Raw genomic sequence first — 24014 nt, forward strand, 5'->3', positions numbered from 1 at the left:
CCCACAGTCAAAAAGCACTGTGAAGTCCATTGATAATGGATTTGGACCAAACCTGGCATGCATACCCATCATGACCAACTTGGAATAGTGGCAGGATTTGTGGGGGTTGCCTGGGGATGTTGGGAGTTGTAGTTCATTCACATCCAGAGAGCACTATGAACCTCACCAAAGATGGAGCTGAACCAAACGTGGCACACATACTCACCATGATGCTCCCGCAGTTTGAGGCCGATGACAGATGATAATAGGAGTTGTAATTCACTCACAAACTTATGAATTTTCTAATGGGACCATTCATAAAATCCAAAAACAAACAAAGACTACTTCTAAAGTCTGTTTTACTAATCCATAGCATTACAAATGATCTAACCCAGACATCGACGGCTACCTTAGTAGATAAATAAATTTTTAAAAGTTGGGTGAAGTGGTTATCTAATCCCTAAAATCAAGACTAAATATACTGTAACACTTCCAATTTTTTTTTTTTTGCAAACTGTTGCCTCAGTTGAAAAAAATACCTCACCTGCCTGCCTGTAACCCAAGCCCAGCATTCCTGCATGCTTGTCTACTGCAAAACAGGATTTAAGGTCTTCTTAGGAATATTAAATATGGAGACAAACACAGGTGCATGACTTCTGGCTTTCACCTCATTTACATAATAGCAGCTTGGTAACTGAAGTGGAGAATGGCTAGGCAGTCAAGCGTGAAAAGATAAGAGTCTTGTGGCAAAGCATGCACACTTAAGGCTCCCCCTCCTTTTTTCTTACAAGCGCTGTATTCATTCATTGTTGTGAACAACAACACCTGTTAGCTAAACTGCACAGGTATGTGTTTCTTCCTCCCCTTTCCTTGCTTAGATAATTTCAAGTGGAGTTGTGGCCAGTAGCCTAAGGATTGGGGGGATGGGGCTCTTACCTTGTCCTCAATTTCATAGCCCATAATTAAGACCCTATTGGTTTCTGTTACAGAAAATGGAATGCCGGATTGTGCTTGAGGAGATGTTAACATTTTTCTTGCATAAATGCTTAGATTGGCTAAGTAAATATATCTTTAGCATATGTTGATATTTATGTGGCTTGGTATCTGGCTACTTTTTTCAAATGTACCCCCTTTTTTACTATGGTCTTTTCCTGATAAAAGCATTTCTCAAAGCAATGCTATTATGTAAAATTACATTAATGACAACTCTTGAAAGGGACTTCTCATGTATTTGTTCTTGTTGTGTTCCTTAAAAGTCATTTCTAGCATATGACAATCCCGAGATAGCTTATCACTAGGTTTTCTTGGTAAGATTTGTGCAGAGGGGCTTTGTCATTGCTTTCCTCTCTGTTCAATTCTTTGGTCGCTGGGAAGAAATTGAATTGGCGGGATGGCTGTGCCCAGCTGCATCCGCCTCTCCATGCTCAGGCATTCCTTGTATGAGCACTACCATGTATAAATAAGAGTATTAATAAAAAGTAGAATAGCTGTTTCCACAAACAGTTATTCTCATTGTTTCATCTTGTCTAAACCTGCTTCTATGGAGTGTATTATTTGTGAAGTTTTCTGGATGGGGATTTCTGAATGAGGTTCTATATTTAAAATTCATACATCTAGAGCAAGGATGAGCAACTGCAATGGGACCAAATACTAGTTTTCTTCCCAGAAGAACTTCAGGATCAGCATGAACGGTCAAAAACACAAAAAATCAAATGCCACACTGGGGCTAACCAGAAGCCCATTTCAGATATGGAAAATGGTGAATAAAACTTGTGTGTGTGTGTGTGTGTGTGTGTGTGTGTAAAATGTGTTTACAAGATAAATTGCCATAGTTTGGGACTTCCAGAAGACAAAGTTAGCCCTTTCCGGGGGTCAGAAAAACATCTGTCCAGAAGCTATGTCCTACAAAGGTGCCCTATGGGTAGTCCTACCTGCAGTTCCAAATGCATATTTGCCATCTCAGCCTAGCAGAATATATATATCAGCCTAGCAGAATATATAAAAAGACCAAAACATCTGGAGCCAAATCTATGAAATATGCTATTTCTCAGCTCTGAAATTCTTAGATTACCTGTTATGGTTGAGCCTTCGGGCTCCGATAATAGAAGAAGGGGGCATAAGACTCCTCGAGAGTCAGACTCTTTCGAGGAGCGTGAACGAAAACGGCTCCGGGATTTGTTTACAGACCTGACAGATGAGGACTCATTTGAGGGTTTTTCTGAGGGTTTGGAGGAAGAGATGGCCAGCTCGGAGGAGGATGACATGGAATGGACTCGTGTGAGGGAGGATTTGGGTGTTGGGGAAACAGGCAATGAAAGCATGGGAGGTGAGTGGCGGGTTGCAGGATCAGACCCATGGACTGGCTGGAGGGATGGAGCGGGATCCACAGCTGGGGATGCTGTGGGGCGTAGTCAAAGGTGCTTTAGCTCTGATGAGGATGATGAGTTTGGGGTGCCTGGAATTGGGATGGCAGCTGACAGCGATGATGAGCTTGAACTGGGATAAATTGGGGTTTGGGATCAATGTCTAATTGCGTTGGGCAAGGTAATCTGGATGGACGCTTGGGCTTTTGTTGGGGAACTTCCTGAAGACGGGTGTGATTCGTTGCTGGATACGTAAGTTTACCAAGGACACTGGGCATCGACGGCGGGAGGAACTGTGCGGGGTTTTTCTCTGTGCAACTTGTGTTTAATCTCAATAGCTTGGACCTCCGTCGTCTTTTTGACGGGCAATACCTACTCACACTGGATTGACGCTGGACTGACTGACTTCGATTCTGGATTATCCCTTCTGCTGCTTATCGGTGAGACCTTTGGATTCCTAGACGGCTACGTTTGGCTATTGACCTCTGGACCGGATTGGGACCCTGCTGACTGCTGTTTCCCTGACTGCTGAGCCTGGACCTGGATATCGTTGGCTGTTGAACCTTAAATTGAATCCTGACTACGACCACGTTTTCCTTCGCTGCAGGGAGGAATAAACAAGCCTGGTTTAGTCTCCTGCTGTTTCTGAGTAGCAGAGAGGAATCTGCTACCAGTCTGTTGTTTACATTCTGACTCCTGTTGATCCTCCTTTGTTTGCATTGTTTGCCAGGCTGAAGTAAGCACTTTTGATTTAATCCGGATTATACTTCTGTTTAACCCGGTTTTTTCCCTTTGAGTTGTTTAAGCTCAATCTGAGTTGTTTTTTTGTTACCTATCACACTGAAGTCAAGTGTTTGCCCTGTTTTTTGTCTCCTACGGGCATTTTTAGTTTTGTAATCTCAATAAACTGAGTTTTGCTTTACTCACTGGCGTTCTGTCTCTGACATTACCTTTTAAGATGCTTTCAGAAGGGTAAGATTCATTATAACAAGAACAATTTCTGTTATCCCCGGAGATGGTTCTTCCTACACATTTAGCTCAAAAAATGCCTTTCTGGCCATAATTACAACCTTGGACATGTTAAGTTGCTTTTGCACTAGCAATTGAGGCAGGAATATTGATGCTTGTTTTCACACTTTTAATGGAGAAAGTGCAGAAAATTGTATTCCAGTGTTTTCTAGGCTGTCTTCCTGTCTTTTCCCCCAGTGCTTGATTTTATGTTATAAAAAGAAAGAAGGAGAAATTACATAGCCTGCAACTGTCGCAATTTGACAGGAACAGCCACTTTTGAAGTGCTATAACAGCCCAGTCTCTCTTCATCCCAATTCCTTCGCTTGTCCTCTGCTTTCTTCAGTCGATGCAACTGAGTTTAAACTGCAAAAGTAGTTTGCACTCAGTTACTTCTGTGGAGGAAACATACAGGAAGGAGCAGAATCTTGCCCTTCTTTGGCGACTCAGGTAAAACCAAAGTACTTCAGTGCCTCCTAGCTTCCCTGCACTTCCTCATTAATAATAATGTTTCCTGCACTGTGACGTTGATTGGCCACATGTGACCTGGTTTTCATCTGTGAAAGCTTAAATGGTATAGAATTTTAAAAAGAGGCATCTTTCATTAGCTATATATAGAGAGAGAGAAGGAGGGGGAGAGTGAGTGTGTTGTGGATGGTTAAAGTTTTGAATCCAGAATCCATGGATATGGACAGCTGACTGTTATTAGCACAAACCTTTGTGAATGCACGATGCTTCATAGAATGATAGATCTGGAAGAGACCCTATAGGCCTTCCTTTCTCAGCCTGGGGGTTGGGACCCTTGGAGGGTCATGAGGCGCTTCAGAGGGGTTTCTGAAGACAATCAGAAAACACATATTTCTGATGGTCTGAGGCAACCCCTTTGGCAGAGAAGGCTGAAGATCTCTCCGCCTGCCCTTTGGCCCAATTCTATCATTGGTGGGGTTCAAGAGCTCTTTGATTGTAGGTGAACTGTAAATCCCAGCAACTACAACTCCCAAATGTCAAAGTCCATTTTCCCCAAACTCCACCAGTGTTCACATTTGGGCATATTGAGTATTAGTGCCAAGTTTAGTCCAGATCCATCATTGTTTGTGTCCACAGTGCTCTCTGGATTTAGGTGAACTACAACTCCCAAACTCAAGGTCAATGCCACCAAAGCCTTCCATTCTTTTCTATTGGTCATTGGAGTTCTGTGTGCCAAGTTTGGTTCAATTCCATGGTTGCTGGATTTCAGAATGCTCTTTGATTGTAGGTGAACAATAAATCCCAGCAACTACAACTCCCAAATGGCAAAATCACCCCCCTCCAAACCCACCAGTATTCAAATTTGGGCGCATTGGGTATTTGTGCCAAATTTGGTCCAGTTAATGAAAATACATCCTGCATATCAGATCTTTACATTATGATTCATAACAAAATTCGTATGATTCATAGCAAAATTACAGCTATGAAGTAGCAACAAAAATAACTTTATGGTTGGGGGTCACCACAACATGATGAACTGTATTAAGGGGTCACAGCATTAGGAAGGTTGAGAACCACTGCTATAGACCAATGAGCCCAACCTTCTAGTCAATGTAGGAAATCTATTTAAAGCATCCCCAGTAAATGCCCAGAGAAAAAGACCCCACCCTCTGTCTAGGTCAGTGGTTCGCAACCTGTGGGTCCCCAGGTGTATTGGCCTACAACTCCCAGAAATCCCAGCCAGTTTGCCAGTTGTTAGGATTTTTGGGAGTTGAAGGCCAAAACATCTGGGGACCCACAGGTTGAGAATCACTACTCTAGGTAATTGGTTCCTTACTGTACTATTCTAATACTCTAATACTCAGAAGATGCTCAGCGCTCTCAACCTTTCCTCATACATTTTGTTCTCCATACCTGTTATCATGCTTCTTATGGTCCAACCTGTCTCTATCCTTCTTTAAGGAGAAAAACATCCTTAGATATATTGATGAAGTACTGTATTTTCAATAGGATTTAACATTTCTAAAGGCCACTGCTGGCTGCAGGCATACCTAAATAAAAGGAAGCTGGAAAAAAGCTACTAATTTATGTCACTGGGGATTTCTTGCTGAGTGTGTCTGACTGCTGATCAAATATTCCGGAAGGATTCCTATCATGAGGAAAAACACTACTGAATGAAATAGCAATCTATTATGTGTGAAACCACTATTTTAATTTCAGTTCTAGTTTGTTTTGGAAGTGTAGAAGATATTCCAGAAAATTAATACTTTATTCATCTAATGCAATAAAAAACAAACAATAAGGCAAACAGTAAACTAACAATAAAATGGTCACAATATGTATTGCAAGAAGTTTGATATGTCAGTGCTTTCTTAAATTTCTTATCAGAAATCTATGAGAATTTTGGTATAAGAGTTGTAGAAGCTGATCACTTGTTTGCATATAGTTTTAAAAACATCTAACTTTTATAGTGTAAATTGAAAATCTCTTGGGAAAAATATTTGTTATTTTTAAGATTTTTGTTTATTACTTTTCATTAAGTGTAATTTAGGCCTTGATATGCATCTTTATTTTCACATGTTATTTTCAAAGGCTGTTAAGTTACCAGGGCTGATGCCACGTGTAGCAGAAGGGCATAATCGTATAACAGATGCTTTATTTTCCCTTAAAATAGGTTAATATTATGATTTGATCTAAAAGTGTTTATTTTTAAAAGTGCCTCGTGTACAGTGTGGTCCAAGGTTCATGCACTTCTGATACTTTTGATGTCAATGCTGCTTAGGTTTTGCTTTGTTATTTTTCCCGTGCTGCCTGTGAAAATATATTTATAACAAGAGTGCAAGGTTCCCTGAACCACAGGCTTTGCCCACATAACATCTGAAAAGCAAGTTTCATGTTAGAAGTTATGCTTCTGAATTTAGAGACTTCAACAGTGGTTACTATATCACTGAATGTTCATTTAGGCTTCTTTTAAGTGCCAAAGTGAGGACCATATGTTCATAAATAAGAAGCATAAGTTACTTTCCCCGAGAAGGACGTAGCAGCAGCTGAGTATGTTGCTGGTGTAACCATTCCTCAATGTTATGATTAACACCACATTATGTATGAAAACCTCACCTTCTCAAAGGAGATACAGTTGATAATTGACTTGAAGTGTTTATTTTTGTTTGTTTTTTTGTGTCAAGCATTTCCTAAGTATTTTCAACTGTGGGTTTTGAGGTTTTCCCTTTTGAGATACCTTTTTTATTCTTATGCATTGATCATAATAGTTTTCAAAGGGCTTTAAATATGTAAAACATGTACTCCAAGTTGTGCTTCTTCTTCATCGTTCCATTGTTATTCGTGCTCGTCTCAACCTTTGACAGAAATCTCAGCCATCTTACCAGATGTTAAGGAATTGTGGTAGCTGAAGTTCAAAAAACAAGGAGGGCAAAAAGGTTGGTAACTACTAGAGTAGGGGCCGAATCCTGTTTCATTTGTTTCTTTTGTGGTTTTGTACCATTCTGTCCATTCAGATGGCATGGAACAGTACAATCCCCTGAGAACGAAAGAACCAGTGAAACAAAAGAAAAAGGGGAATGGTAGCCATCTGATTTTTGGCACTCTGGATGGCAGGCCCTGGCGATTTGCCACCCAAGGCCTGAAAAATCTTTTTTTTTTTTGGACCTTGGATGGAAAAGCCCATTTGTATAGGTGCCCATTTCCATAAGCAGTGGACAGAAATGGAAACGGGTCCATATGAATGGTCCAAATAGAAATGGGCAGTGATTCCATACAAATGCACAAGACTAGTAACCACTACTTTATAGCATGACTGTGAAATATTGTTGCATGTTCCCCAAATGAATTGCATCTTCAGATGTGATCCTTTGTCAACTGTCCAAGGTCTGGTGATTTAACTGGAGCATCTGGACTTCTTTACAGTCCAGTCCTGTGTAAGCGTACTTGGAAGTAAGGTCCCTTGCCTTCAGAATATCCTAATCTCTTCTAAACGTTTTTGGATTTCAATCTTAATTTTCCTGGTAGAACACACAGAAACATAATATTTAATACCTTTCCCTGGAGATAAAATCAAACCCGTCTTCTAATCTGACAGTAAACGTTGTCTAAAACCTGCAAACAGTGAGGGATAGATAGCAGTATTTGAACTGAGCTTTTGCTCACCTGATTAGTCATAGCTTATTACTACACTGGGCTCTTTATTTCAAATTAGAAATTCAGGACAAGGTCCCAGTTTCATGTTCACTCTGTTAATTACACTAGGAAGCACATTAAAATGCTTCCTTTATAATCAACCATTTGACAGTAGTGCTTTCTAAAAAATGAACTTGGCCTAGAGCTGATAGAGTAACCTTTTTTAAAAAGTGAATGTTGGATAAACGACAGGGCAACGTTGCTGGTAGCTTGCTGTTAACTGTTTGTAGTATCAGTGCCAATATTATGTCAGGTGTACGTTTCTTTTTCTCAGCCAAAGCTGCAGTTACCATGGAAACTGTTCAAATAAAAAGTAAAAGCAACTAAAATATTTTTTGGGGGAAAACCCAAACCATTCCTGACTTGGTAGAGTTTCATGTGTCATGCAGTTAGTGTAGTTTTTACAATTACTGTTCATTTTATTAAACAATAAAATACATGGGATTAAGGTCCTTCCAAAGGTATTTCCTGTACATTAGCTTATTTAAGTAGCAATCAAAAGTTTTATAGCCTATTTCTCAATTGAGTGTGTGCCAAAAATGTCAAAAATGGTAAGAGTTTAAGCTTTCTTTTAAAAAGTAACTTCCTAATCCAATTAGTCATTGTAAAAAGTAGCTCTCTCTTAACACAGTCCATACATGAGAAGGGTGTTTGAAATCTGATATTCTGCCTTCATATGCAGAAGTGCCTTGTTCCATGTGTATGAAATTCCTCGATAGATGAAGGTATGCTTTTCAAATGTTATAATAAAAGGTGGTGCAGCAGGAGCCAACAGGCTCCTCTGGCTATCATGAAGTGAGCTCCAGTTTGACCTTTAACAGGAAAAGTGCCACTACAAAAATGAATAATTGAATGAAGGAGAAAAGACATGAATACTGGTTTTCTTGTAATGGACAAAAGGTTAGGTTTGGATGCAAGACAATCAGGCTGTAATTGATCTGTGAAGTTTATTATGTCAATGACAGTGAAGCAAATCTTATTGGTGTTTGAGATTATTATATACTCGGAGCCTTTTCTTTAACAGCATCCAGACACACAGGAAGCAGGGAAGGACGATCAAGTGCCTCTTGATGGCTATTTAAAAACGTAGTCTAATTGGCACCATAATTAATAGTGATGTGCTTAATGGCCATCTTCACAGAAGGGGACACGTAAAGAACCTCCTCGAAGACTGAGTAAATACAGTTGGGTGTCCCCTGGGCAATATTTCTTGTAAACGGCTAATCTTTCCAACCCAAAAGCATTGCTTTACAACATTTTATGCAATGCTTTTGACATGAAATAAGATAAAGCACAGAAGGTGAGAATAAAACCTGCATGTAAATCTTCATGTGAGCTCCTAGCATTTTTAGTATCCAGAGATTTTCAATATTTTCTTGTTACTGATCCAATCTGCATGGCATTATTTAGCCACACTTTGGTGTGGAACCAACTCAACTAGAAAAGCCAGTACAAAGAGTCTAAACTCCAGGTCCTCTTTAAGTCATTGAAAGCCATTTCTTCCAACTGTAGATACTTTTAATAAATTTGTTGAAGGGTTTTTAAAATTTTTCTAACCAACAGATCATAGGCTTCCATCATCCAGTGTTGTTTTAAGCATCTTTGTCATGTGCCCTTCTGATCTCATTTGAAATACATTGCCTAGGAAGTAAGGACTATGGTATTTTGCTGCTTCTTTGACCCATAGATCAATTTAAAATCTGGTCCTCTTGCATCTAAGTTGTAGTTTTGACAGGGTCTTTGGCCTTCTCTGCCCAATAGTTCAGGTGCCTCACCAGACTCTAATTTCTATGATTCCACAGCACTGAGCCATAGCAGTTAAAGAGGTGTCAAAGTGCATTAATTATAATTATAATTATAATTAATTCAATTCATGTACTGTGTTTTAAACCTATGTTATATGTTGGGCTTGTCCCCATGTGAGCTGCCCCGAGTCCCTCTGGGGAGATGGTGGCGGGATATAATAATAAAGTTATTATTATTATTTATTATTATTATTGACACAACGACGTTGTATGACACAGCAAACAAGATAGATATGCAGGATTTTGTTTCACAAAACCACAAGTCGAACACTTCCCAAGTGTCTAGGACTGTGTGATGTATTTTCGGATAATGTGCCCAGATCCCAGCAGGGTGGCCTTTTGCAGTTGGCAGATCGTAATTTTGTCAATGTCTATTGTTTCCAAATGCCGGCTGAGATCTTTTGGCATGGCACCCAGTGTGCCCATCACCACCAGGACCACCTGCACTGGTTTCTGCCAGAGTCTTTGAAGTTCAATCTTGAGGTCCTGATAGCGGCTGAGTTTTTCCTGTTGTTTTTCATCAATGCTACTGTCACCTGGGATGGCAACATCAATGATCCAAACCTTGTTCTTTTCCACAACTGTGATGTCTGGTGTGTTGTGTTCCAGAACTTTGTCAGTCTGGATTCGGAAGTCCCACAGTATCTTTGCGTGTTCATTTTCCATGACCTTTGCTGGTTTGTGATCCCACCATTTCTTTGCTGCTGGCAGGTGGTACTTGAGGCATAAGTTCCAATGGATCATTTGGGCCACACAGTTGTGCCTCTGTTTTTAGTCTGTCTGTGCAATTTTCTTACAGCAGCTGAGGATATGATCAATGGTTTCATCAGCTTCCTTGCACAGTCTGCATTTTGAGTCATCAGCTGATTTTTCAATCTTGATTTATCATTTATTTATTTATTTATTTATTTATTTATTTCTACAGTGTAGATGCACCCCTATTTACAGTGGTTCTAGTCCTTTCCCCTGGACATTTTCATATGTGCATGCATGGGGATTGTGCTACTGCTAATCCAACATTACAAGCAACCCAAGAACATGTTACCTTTTAGAAGCAGACAGTGCACAATGCAGCACAAGATACAGAGGAATATTGTAGAACACACACATTACTAATAACTGCTTCTGGTTTGGATGCAAAATGTGCTTAAGTGAAATGACCAGCTCTGTTTATTCATTCTTGTTAATGAAGTTCCATTATTTAATTTTTACATACACCAGTGAGTTTTTTTCCTCTTGCAAGAGGGGGCTGACATAATTCTCTTGGTGTGCCAGAATGGCTTTGGCTGTCCCTACTCTGACTTTGGGGAAATTAACCTGTTCAAAAATTAATCTTATTTTTGTATTGAAGCCAGTGGCTGTAAAACTTTGTATGATGCATCACCTGTACTGTGATGTCACCACTTTGTGGGTGCCATTTGGCTCCATTTTTGTCATCATCACATTCCAAGAGCAGCAGAGGCTTAATTTCTAAATAGTGCATGTATGCTGGAACCACACAAGCAAATGATTTTGTGTATGTATGTTTATATGTATGTATAATGTATAACCTGCCTTCCCTTAGTAATTTGAAGCTGTGAGGAAGGTGGAGAATTAACTCCGTAGGATGATATCTGTAGCGTCCATGTTCGCAAACTTAGTCCCCAACAGCCTATATCATTTTCATTATATCTAGTTCCAGTTTTTGAGAAGCCTTCTGGATGTCTGGGACCCTCAGTGTCCTGTTTCCATAAAATATATCTACACTTCTCCCACCAGTTCTACTGCAGTTTGTTTTGTTCCTTGGGAATGTTTTCTTTAGGATGAATGAAAATACAGTTAAGGCTCCACAACTAAAGTTTAGAAGATAATGAATTATAGGAAAGGGAAGCATAAGCACTTTATGTGTTGAATGCATTATATTGTAATGCATAACTTCCTGACTAATCATTAAACACAACTCTCAATTTTTCTTTTATCAGCATCATCTGTATATTGCATTGAAAGGGTGTGATTGTGTGAATAACTTAGCAATAGAATAATTGAGTGTTTGCATACCAGTAATAAGTGTCACTCCAGTCTTTTTTTAAAGTACTTAAAACTAGTCCTTTCTCTTTTTCCTTCTTTTGAGGAAATAACTCCTTTTTGGTATTTATTTTAACAAGCTTTTTCAGGTCGCTGAATGTTAAATAAACTTAGTCAAACAGGAGAATGCATGGCAGGGGCTAAAGAATCCCAACTGGTTTTCTTCTTGCAGTTGCCATTTCTTCCTTCCCCATGAAAATAATATGGTATAAATAAATCATACAAAGTTTGACTGTTCCTATATGCCTTTATCCAAATATTTCTTCTGAAGATGGTTATTCTTTGTCTACACAGTTTCCTTGCATGCATTTTCCTACATTCTTTCCTTGGGATTCAGCTCTGTATATTTTATTAATGTGAACGGGGAAGGACAATCATATATTTCACCATTAGTTGTACTACTAGTCTCTCGCTCTCTTCCTCTGTGCCGTATAATGTTTAAAATGCATCATACTTTTTAGTTACGAAATGCAGTTGCAGTTATGAAATGTATTTGTTTACACATTCCTATATTGGCTGAATTTCCAAGCCTTTAGCTGACTTCTTCACTTAGATCCGTAATTAAAAAAGAAATTAATACAAGGGAAAGTTTACTTTATCTATACTGCATCGGTATAAGGATTCCTTAGGAAGCAAAGGCATACCAAGATGACTCCAATTTCAGGAATCAAAGGTACTGTTCTGATATCTGCAGGCTAATTCTGGAAACGATTAAAGCTTGTTCCCATATCAGAACATAATATATTTCTGGGGACTGATGCAGGCTCAATGCTCTGGCCTGGCTTCCTCCCAAAATATTATGCACCTATAGAAGATTTGTACCATAATGTAGATAGGTGGGAAATGAACCCCTAGCTTTCACTAGATTTTTGGGTGATTTTCTTAACTATCCCAGGGCAAAACATGCAGGGCATGTACATGCATGTAGCAAAAGTACAGTGAACACCTTAATTACAGAAAACCCACTTGGGATTCACAGTGGTTCAGAGAAGAAGAGCAATGGGGGAAACTTAACTTTTTAAGTCTTTCCTCCCAAACCTCTTTCTTTATATTCAAACAGGGCTTTCAGAATAAAAGTGGCATTTAGGATAAGATGAAACATCTTATAAACTTTCCACTCCAAATTCCTTGCTCTCAGAAATCCTATTAACATGATTGCTTAATGCTATTTATGTTGTCATATCTTACTCAGTATTTGTCACTGTATTCCAACCTGAAATCAAAACAGTATTTTGGCCAGCTGTGCATGTATCCATATTTGCGAAATAATATACCATATCTAAATGTAATCAGTTGAAAAAAGTGAATGTTACAAAAATGGGCAATTTTGTTGGTCAGGGCTTGTATGATAAGTGCATGGATTGGTTGTGTAAGTGTACTAAAGTAACTTTTTTACACAGCGATATTGTGACATCAATACATGGATTTTTGTTATTTGTTTTTAGTGTTAGCTAATAATAATATTATTATGAGTTACCCATATATACTCGAGTATAAGCCGACCTGAATATAAGCCAAGGCACCCAATTTTACCAAAAAAACTGGGAAAACTTATTGATTCGAATATAAGACGAGGGTGAGAAATGCAGCAGCTATGGGTCAAATTCAAAAATAAAAATAGATATTAATAAAATTGCATTATTTGAGGCATCAGTAGGTTAAATGTTTTTGAATATTTATATAAAACTGTAATTTAAGATAATAATAAGACTTTAATAAGATAAGACTGTCCAACTCTGAATACCTATATACTCAAGTATAAGCCAACCTAATAGAAGCTGGCCAAGACCCTCACTCGAGTATAAGCCATGGGGAGCTTTTTCAGCCCTAAAAAAGGGCTGAAAAACTAAGCTTATACTCTAGTATATACAGTATTCCTTTCTCAGAGTATCAGGACTTTATGCATAGGAGTGAGATTAAAAACTCTTGGTTTGAATGCAATATTATGCTAAAATAATATGTAATACCTTAAAGCAAATTTAAATAATGTTTTTCTAAATCTGTGAGTTTTTAAATGTTATATTGGCTTGGAACCATGCTGCTGGATTTGTAAAGAGGTGATTTCCTTGTCTATAGGTTTTGGTTTATTCCAGGTTGAAAGTTCTCCAGATGAAGAAAGAAGTTGAAATGTCATGGAGACAAACAATGTGTCCCATCTTTTCCTTTCTAGGATCCTGTCAAGTGCAGGAAAAGAGCTGAAAGACAACTTTCTAAGGGCACTGGCAGAGAGAGAAGAAGCCAACCGTAGTGGGAAAATGGCTGTGAGTAAATTTGAAATGTAGGCTTTATAAAACAGTATGAGATTGAACGGCAAAATTACCATTCCAGTTCTGAAATTATAACTTCATATTATGTGTATGTGTGTACATAACAATATATTATATAATTAATATAGAATGACGCTTATGATTTTCTCAGTTTAAATATCAAATTCTGAATCCGCAAGCTGAACATTGTCCTTGATGTCTTGGCCATCCTAAAGTGCTTAGGCAATGGTAGTCGGTATTTGCAGGTGATGAGATAAATGTATGAACAACACCTTTGTCCCTGTAAAGCAAGGAAGAACAAAGTGTGGTACGTAATAGGGGTGTGCACGATATCATTTTGGTGTACTGGATTTGGGGGATTCAGCTGCCAAATCCCCAGAAACAATCCTGGCCTCTGTGCTCCCTCCCGGAATATGATGGGAGTTGAGGTTTTTCTCTCTGAATGTTTCTCACTTTCCTTCTCAACCAATCAGGGGCCTGGGTGATTGTGTCCATTCTCCTTCCCTCTTGTGACGTGCGCTTGGGACTTTAATTCCCAGAACCCGCTCTTGTGCTTTTTTTTAAAAAAAGTGTTATGTAAAAACTTAAAATATTTTCCCAAAAATCAGTGGAGTGGTGAAACATTCTGAAACTTGACAAGCTTGCAATTGTAAATGTGGCCCAAAAATGAGGCGAGTTTTATGCTGATCTGCTTAAAAATGGCAGAAAAATGAGCCTCTAAAATTTCCTCATTCCCACCAATGGATTGAATCTTACAGGAACAACAACAGAACCCTCCCCCTGATTTCGGGAACTTCCCAGTAAACAGAATGGGGGAGGGACCAAAATGGGACCAAAAACTGCACAGGTTTTTCCCGAATTGCACACACCCCTAGTACATAGTTGCTTTTATGTCGTACTCTCAAGCAGCCTTGAAAAATTGCAAACCCTGTAAACTGGCATTGTGATTTATAGTGTAACACTAAATGAGGTAACAGTGGAATTGATTAACATAGCCAGTTTTCTTAATAGAAAAGGAAATAGAAAACCTTTCACTTACAGGGAAACCTTGGTTTTGTAAGTGTTTCAAAGACATAATCAATTGCTATACTGTTGGTCTTATTCCTTCTGCTCCCATTGCTACTGCCTATGCTGCTATATTATAGTAATAAGTTCACTTTATTTATGTTGCCCAAGTTTATTTAAAACTTTTAAAATGTGACTTACATTACTTCATAATGAATTTAATTTGTTCTAATGTAATTACAAAATTAAATTAAAACAATATTTTAAAATTATTTTCACCTAATCTGTGTGGCCACTTTTAATGTATTTTAGCTAAAAATACAAATAAAACCCTTAAAGTGCAGTCCTTGGTGTCCTGGCCATCCTAAAGTGATTCCTTTATCTTGCAGCCCATCCTTTCTATAGACAAGTCACATCTCCAGCAAAACCTCTCTTAGTTGGTCATGGTGTGAGGAGGAAGGGAATGAAGGATGAAATTCTGATTAATGCTATGGCAGACATTTTCATAAGTGTATATGGATGTCTTTTGGGAAGGTTTTATGAATAGGAAAAATCAGAATTAACATGAAATTGCATAAAGTCTCATTCCAATAATTCACTACACAGTGATATAGTAGAACCTGTAAAACAATGTAATATATATATATATATATATATATATATATATATATATAATGGTTTGTTTACATTTTTATGAAGCACTATTTTGATCTGGACATCTTGAAATCCTGCATATGTACTTGACTGCTCTTCTTGAGCATTGATCCATTTAGTATATTATACTTCTGCTTTTGTAACTACTGTAATTTGGCAAAGAAAAATAAGAATGAGAATAAAAAAGATCAGGAAGAATCAGGAAATGTGCTGTGCTTCTTGGAACATTCCTAACTTTTATTGCAGAGCAGATTTTGGTGAAGGAGAAAGTCAGAGATAGGTTGGTTGTGTGGTGGTCTTTGAGCAAGGATACATGAGATTTTGCTGGGTCACTAGTTATGTATCATTTTATATGTAGGCACAACAAGTAGATGTAGTATATCAAACCTGAGCATCCTTTGAAAGTGTTTCAGGTCTGGTGAAAGATCTATAAATGTCCCATTTTATCCCAAACTTAAGGGATATTATGTGGATTTTGTTGCCCAAGTGAGAAGAGTGTGTGTATGTTCATGCTTGTTCCCATTTCATAAGCAATTCTCGGGGGATTTTTCCACCAGAAATGCCTAACATACTTAGTTACAAATGCAATAACTTTGGTGATGTTTTCCTTCATTGGGACAGTGGTGTTGATGGTGGCAGTACATTACAATTTGGATTATCTATTATGTTCACACATACTGTGATCTACACTTATTATATAGTAGCTGCTGCCATGTATTGCCAATAAACCTTTCCACCTTCAAACCCGAGAACCATCCCAGATGGTTGGATAATTACTTGTGTTTGATTTATAGAAGTACCTATTTCCACAAGTTGATAGGAGGGATTTTCTTATCAGTCTGTTTAAATATCTGAAGTTTTGTTCATAATAGTTAGATAATTGTTTTGTTGACATAATAATAGTTTCCTATAAGATCTAGTGATTTGTACTGCACTGCGCTCCACTGAGGTTTCTAAGGGAAGTGTCAAAATTTTCAGCCGATTGGGAAATAATTACAAATTATACATCCTGAATCATTAGAAAATTAGCTAAACAAATTGTGTCCTGAAAACTATAATTAAAACATAAGATTGGTTAAAGTTTGGAGAATGTAAAACATGTCTTTGTGGATGTGCGGAAATTAACAAGGACTGACTCATAGCTGTTGCATTCATTTTCAAATTGACTATTTCATTTAATGAGATGCCACTGTATCAATCAGTCATAAAAAGGTGTGGTTCAACAAACAAATCTCTATTAAAAAGCAGGTAAAATAACACGTTAGCTCATATATACTCTTTTTCTAAACCCTTGACCGTCCCCTTGATCAGGTCATGTAAGTGTTATTTATTTCTATAATTGTATTTTTACTTTGCTTAATAATGTGTTATTATGTTTGTTATGTAATGTTTGTGTTGTTTTTAAGATTGGAAACCTCCCTGAGTCCCATCCGGGAGATAGGGCGGTATATAAATAAAGTTTTTATTATTATTATTATTATTATTATTATTATTATTATTATTATTACTATTGACTAGCCTACCTAACAGAACTACCTCCAAATTTGATCCCATATTTTCCCCTTTCAAGGATCATGTTCTCTCTGTCCAGTTAATCCACATTTAGTTCCTTCTAACCATACTTACCTTTCCCTAGGTCAACAGTTTATCTCATTTATTTTCAAATCCAAATTTATTGTTTATTTTATTGTACATTTTATAGTACTATTGTGTACATAGAGTCCTTTCATTTTCCAAGAAAGCATCACTTCTTGAAATTCAAAGTGGCTACTGCAATGAAAATGGGTGCCTCCTTTGCCACCTATCTAGAGCCACTATTATTGTGAATAGAAATTGAATATTCAGGAAGAGCCTTCCCAAAATGTTTATATTTGGGAATGTCATTCTCCGGCAGTCCACTTTACTTGAGAATCAAGCTGATTAAGATATAAAATCACTTTCCTGTTTTGTGCCACACGAGGTAAGAAAAGTGTTTCTTGGTTTTGCGTCGCATTTCTTTTCATATGACAACATAGATTTATAGACCCAGAGTTTTAAAATGTGACTCATGCTATAGGAGTAGGAGTGGGAAAGAATGTGGGAACTGAAACTGGAAATTAGTGGTGTAGGCCTGTGCATGTCTAATACAAGATCTGCCCCAGATTTACACGGATTTGCTCTAAAATAAAAATGATGAAGAATGAGGTGAGAAATAAAGTTAGGAGAGGAGCCACTTCACCAAAGTGTCCCTCTGCGCAGTCAGTTTCACAATATTTGGTCTGACTCATTCTTTCTCCCTAATCCAGTGCGGTGGTGACATTTATATTATCATTGGGTTGAGCCTGTGCCAACAATTAAGAAATAGGTTAATCTTGGTGGTGTAGCATTGAAGCTAATGTAGAAACGCCCATTACAGCTTGTTCCATTATCACCGATTTTGGGAGGAAAAGTGAATTTTTGAATTAGGTTGTATGTAATGCACCAATTTCCTGTGTTGAAAGTACCACAGAACATAAGATTATATCGTATATCATCAGAAATATATATGATCCTGTGCTGACATGATCTTTTGCTGCTTTGCCATTTTCCGGCATTCATAACTTTGGGGGGGGGGGGGGTTGGAGGAGGGCTGGTCTGTCACTGCTGAAGAAAAAAGAGAGTATTGTCAAAATGTTTATTTCCCTCCTGATCAAACCCATGTTTGTGCAGTTAATGTTTCCCCACGGAGCTGATATGACTCATGCAGGTAACCATAATTTAATTTCAAACAAATCACTTCTGTGCTTGGAATGTGAAGTGTGTATCAAATTCTAATTCCCTGCAAACAACTCAGTGAAATGAAAAGTAAAACGTCGTATTTCCTGGAAGTAGCTGTGATTTGTCATCTAGCAGCCCAGGTATCAATAAAGGACTCCCCTTTCCCCTATGTTTAAAGAAATATGAAGCCAATTTAATGAGAAATGGTCTTTCAGCAGCTTAAAGTTATCTGATCTTTGCCAGAAGGTTGTTTGTGGCTTTTACTCATTAAACATATATTTTGCTTGGAGTGTTTGTTTTAAAGTTTCCTTTAATATTGCTCTTTGGGGGTTTTGAAAAGCAGTTTTGCAAAGTTTGCATGATTGCTGTAGCAAAAGTGGGTACAATAATATATATATATTTAGATTGAAAGTTGAACTTAAATGACCTGGCAGGTCCCTTCAGCCATAATCTGGAGGGGAAAACTCTACTTCACCTAAGACCATTATTACAAAGAGATTTGGGGAGGCAGGCTTGATGATTCAGATACTGAATTTTCAATGCTTCTTAAACTTGTGACTTTGGGAATTCAAGCAGGGAGGGTAACAAACTTCAGTAACAGCACTAGCCCAGATTAGGACATGGTCTACAATAATATAAGATTGAAAATCAATATTGCTTTCATAGGAACATGGGGAGATGCTGTTTCTCTTGGTGTGTGATTTTTGCTTAAAGTTTATCTTTTTATTGCCTTACACTATACTATTTTATTTATGTTTTCCATGTTGTTTTGTCTCAGCTTTACCTCTCCACATCTAGTCTTGACTTAGGACCTCATCACATTGAGCCAGAGAAGCATCTTCCCTCTGTTTCTCTGTGCTTCCGGCACGCTGATGGCATGGAGTCACTTGGAGTCCATCATACGAGGCAGGGCTACTTCTGGTGGATTTAAAATGTTGTAAAGGAATGCTTTTGAGAACCATCACTCCTCTAAATATTTCTTGAGCAACAGCAAGAATATCCCTCTGGGCAGCAAAATTAGGCAATCCCAACTGGATGACCCCCCCCCCCCCACAAGAGTCTTCCTCCAGGGGCAAACCAAGAATGGGCAACTTGGAAGTCCCTGAACAGACTCAGAAGTGGAGTGGGCAGATCAAAAGACAACCTGGCAAAATAACACTACCTAGAAGAATCCTCCACCTGTGGAGCAAAACAAATAACTTAGCATCTGTATGCTTGCCCACCATGCCCTGCCTCATGCAGAAAAGAAGAACTGTTTAAAGCTACAGACAATGCAGTTGCTGTTGCCTGTTTTTGGTCTAAAACTATTAAGCTGCTTGTGTTCCCTTTTTATCAGTTTTACACTTATTAATTCAAAAATGCATAACTTCTGGCGGGGTTGTGTGGGGCTTCGTGCCGGCAGTGTACCGGCAGCACAAACAATTTTGAATTTTGGAGGATTTAAGATTTTGGAATTCCAGATAAGGGATGCTCAGTCTGTAGCTTTAAAAAATCAAAGCAGCAAAAAGCAACACTTTCCTATGTGCCAGAAACTAGAATATCCTGCTTCCTTGACATGTCATTTATGTGAGTACATGGTATCACTATCTTTCAGAAGTATTAAAACTCATAACTTCTCCTCCCCTTCTCATGCCATCTGCAGTTTAGAACAGCCCTGTTTAGGAAGAGCTTTACTAGTTCGTCCAGTTGTACAATTTATTCTATAGGCATTTAGGTAATAATTTCAGAGTAACCTCTTCAAGTCATTGAGGTTTTCTATATTTAAATTACTAATCCATTTTTCAAAGTTCACTTTGATTTCTTACAAAAATATTCAATGTCTGTATTAAATTAGGAATCTCAGAGGTTTTCTCCATTTTGTGGGAGGAAAGGCAACATCTCTTAATTCCCCCCCCCCAAGAAGATTTTGATCTTGTTTTCCCTTCAAAAGATCAAATTGTACAAATGTTCATAAAATTAGGAATTACAACTTTCTTTGTTAACATTTATTTTAAAGCAAAGGAAAGTAAGCAATTTTTATAAAACCCATTTTGAATAGCACCTCATGAGACAGATATTGTAAATTCTTGGGGTAGCTTTTTTGTGTGCTAAATTTAATATGACTGTAATTTCACCTATTATTTTGAATATGTATGTATGGCAAATGTTTGTGTTCCCTCTATATCCCTGCCAAAAGCGAAGCAGCAAAATGCCGAGATAAGGCAGATTACAGGCAACTGTAACCGCAGCTTTCTAAAACGATTTGGCAGTCATTCAGTGTTATATATTTGTAGGGAAAAAAATCGCTTCAGAACTTATAACATGAAGAACATAAAATGAGAAAAAAAAAGGAATTGACGCACAGCCACTGTTTTGAGGAAGTAATATTCTCAGAACGAGGAAATGCCTTTGAAGTGGCTAACACTACGGTGCTATAAAAATCACATCGCTCCAAGAAGAAAATTACAAGTTAAAAGTAAAAAAGAAAACAACTCTTAATTTGAGGGGAACGATAATAGTTGGGAGACTACTCAGCTATTACGAGATAGGATTGTAATATTTTAAAAGAAAACCATGCTGAAACAATTACTTTGCTTAGAATGAAGACAAACATAGTATTTTTAAAGCAGCAGTAATGTCAATGTGAATGTACTTTCACTGCATACACAAATTTACCCCTTTCTCTCTAGGATTTGGACTGGACTGGGGCAACCTGGCTTGTAGCAAAAGCAGGGTGTGGAAGGTATCTGTGTGAATGTATCTATCTGCCCTCAAATCATCAGTCAATTTATGGTGATCCCATGGATTTCATGGGATTTTTAAAGGCAAGGAATACTTGGACGTGGTTTGCCTGTTCTTTCCTCTGATAATAGCCTACAGCACTTCATGTCCCATTCTAGTATTAACCAGTGCTGACTTTGCTTAACTTCCAAGATCAGATGGGCTCTGAAGCCTTTAGGGTATTTAGGCAGGATCCATGGAAAGTATTTCCTAGATAATACCCATAAAATTTCCCTAGCATATATCCTTTAGTCTTCAGTTGTTAATTCAATTTGTTATAAAATATTTTTATTTTTTAACACAAGGCAAAATATGAATTTACAAATGAATAGGCAAAGCTGCCATTGAATGAAAATACGGTACTTACCTAAAGCATGGTAAGAGTGATAACTGAACCAGTGCTGAATTTACTTGTGTTTTTATTTGTGCATGTGTTTTACTGTTGGGTTAAACTAAATTATTGCACATTATCAGGACCACTTTTTAGATGTCATCCAGTTTCATGATGCTGATTGATTGATCATTCATTCGTTTAGATTATTTATGCCCCACCATTTTTATAAGAAGGCAGAGCAATTAACGAACTTAATAGAAACATAATTAAAACCAGGCGTCACCTAAAATATTTAACATCTCTCATCTAAAAATCACAGAATTGCTTAACTTGAAATATCAAAATGTTTATTAAAACAAAGCAATTTAAAAAACAGCAAAAAGACATCCGTTGGTTGCATTTCTCCGCAATGGTGTGTTAAAACAAGTATTTATTTAGATGATACCGGGAAGAGAAATATGCAAGGGGAGGACAGGATAGCCAAGTCTCTAGTAAATGCCCTCTATAAAGAAATCAATATAAACCTAATACCTCAATACTTACACCGCTCTGAGAACCTGCTGGCAAAGTTTCAGAGTAGGTTGATATTGGATCAGATGGTTCTTCAGTTCCCTTAGAATCATAGAATAGTAGAGTTGGAAGAGACCTCATGGACCATCCAGTCCAACCCCCCGCTAAGAAGCAGGAAATCGCATTCAAAGCACTCCCGACAGATGGCCATCCAGCCTCTGCTCAAAAGCCTCCAAAGAAGGAGCCTCCACCACGGCCCGGGGGAGAGAGTTCCACTGTCGAACAGTTCTCACAGTGAGGAAGTTCTTCCTGATGTTCAGGTGGAATCTTCTTTCCTGTAGTTTGAAGTCATTGTTCCGTGTCCTAGTCTGCAGGGCAGCAGAAAACAAGCTTGCTCCCTCCTCCCTAAGACTTCCCCTCACATATTTATACGTGGCTATCATGTCTCCTCTCAGCCTTCTCTTCTGCAGGCTAAACATGCCCAGCTCTTTAAGCCGCTCCTCATAGGGCTTGTTCTCCAGACCCTTAACCATTTTAGTCTCCCTCCTCTGGACGCTTTCCAGCTTGTCAACATCTCCCTTCAACTGCGGTGCCCAAAATTGGACACAGTATTCCAGGTGTGGTCTGACCAATTGGCCTTGAGTTCCTTTTGTTGTTAACTGTCATTAAATTGACTTCAATTGATGGTAGCCCTATGAATGAGAGATCTTTCTAGTTGTTCTGTGATCATCAACAGCCCTGTTCAGATCTTGCAGATTCTGGCTGTGGCTTCCTTGATTGAGTCAATCCAGCTGTAGTGTAGTCTTTTTCTGCTGAGTTTCCTGTGGCTTTGCATTTTAATATTCATGTCTTAAATTAGGCCCAGAATCTTTCTTATTCCTTACTGCCGTACATAATTTGTGTTCACAATGCTAGAGTCCTCAATTATTCCTATTTTATAAACATGCACTCAATCCTATAGGATGTTGATTTTCAGGCGGGGTGTGTGTGTGTGTGTGTGTGCTTTGAATCCATGTCTGAGAAGTATGGTTTGTTTATTTATTTATTTGCCCTATTTATACCCCACTTTTCTCTACCCCGAAGTGGACTCAAGGCGGCTTAAATATAGCAATTACTTAATACCTTAAGGTAAAAGTAAAGGTTTCCCCTGTCATTAAGTCCAGTCATGTCTGACTCTGGGGGTTGGTGCTCATCTCCATTTCTAAGTCGAAGAGCCGGAGTTGTCCGAAGACACCTCCAAGGTCATGTGGCCGGCATGACTGCATGGAGCGCCATTACCTTCCCGCCGGAGCGGTACCTATTAATCTACTCACATTGGCATGTTTTTGAACTGCTAGGTTGGCAGAAGCTGGAGCAACAGCCTTAAACACATACAAACATTGAACTTAAAATAAATAGAGTTACAATTAATACATATTAAACAATTAAAATTGCATTCAGTATTAAAATCAATATTAAAATTGTGGTCTAAACCCTATCTCCAACTGACGCTCGGGTGCCAGAGCTAAGAGGGGGCCATGAAGAGACTTCCATCTTGTCTCTTTGCATCGGCTGAGGCCTCTCTCACCATCTCCAGCTGACGCTCGGGTGCCAGAGCTAAGAGGGGGCCATGAAGAGACTTCCATCTTGTCTCTTTGCATCGGCTGAGGCCTCTCTCACCATCTCCAGCTGACGCTTGGGTGCCAGAGCTAAGAGGGGGCCATGAAGAGACTTCCATCTTGTCTCTTTACATCGGCTGAGGCCCCTCCCACCATCTCCAACTGACGCTCGGGTGCCAGAGCTAAGAGGGGGCCATGAAGAGCCTTCCATCTTGTCTCTTTGCATCGGCTGAGGCCCCTCCCACCATCTCCAACTGACGCTCAGGTGCCAGAGCTAAGAGGGGGCCATGAAGAGCCTTCCATCTTGTCTCTTTGCATCGGCTGAGGCCCCTCCCACCATCTCCAACTGACGCTCGGGTGCCAGAGCTAAGAGGGGGCCATGAAGAGCCTTCCATCTTGTCTCTTTGCATCGGCTGAGGCCCCTCCCACCATCTCCAACTGACGCTCGGGTGCCAGAGCTAAGAGGGGGCCATGAAGAGCCTTCCATCTTGTCTCTTTGCATCGGCTGAGGCCCCTCCCACCATCTCCAACTGACGCTCGGGTGCCAGAGCTAAGAGGGGGCCATGAAGAGACTTCCATCTTGTCTCTTTACATCGGCTGAGGCCCCTCCCACCATCTCCAGCTGACGCTCGGGTGCCAGAGCTAAGAGGGGGCCATGAAGAGCCTTCCATCTTGTCTCTTTGCATCGGCTGAGGCCCCTCCCACCATCTCCAACTGACGCTCAGGTGCCAGAGCTAAGAGGGGGCCATGAAGAGCCTTCCATCTTGTCT

At 38.9% G+C, this 24014-nt stretch overlaps 1 protein-coding gene across 2 annotated transcripts in view; it reads left to right on the forward strand.

The window, feature by feature from the left end:
* Positions 1-24014, forward strand: part of cfap299 (cilia and flagella associated protein 299) — a 325570-nt gene that overhangs the window by 79489 nt on the left and 222067 nt on the right. For both annotated transcript variants that reach the window (XM_003226892.4, XM_008119886.3), the window contains exon 3: positions 13551-13641. In XM_003226892.4, the coding sequence (XP_003226940.2) occupies positions 13551-13641 (91 nt within the window). The remainder of the gene's footprint in view (positions 1-13550; positions 13642-24014) is intronic.

This window comes from Anolis carolinensis, chromosome 5, assembly GCF_035594765.1.
Source record: "Anolis carolinensis isolate JA03-04 chromosome 5, rAnoCar3.1.pri, whole genome shotgun sequence".
Classification (NCBI taxonomy): domain Eukaryota; kingdom Metazoa; phylum Chordata; class Lepidosauria; order Squamata; family Dactyloidae; genus Anolis; species Anolis carolinensis.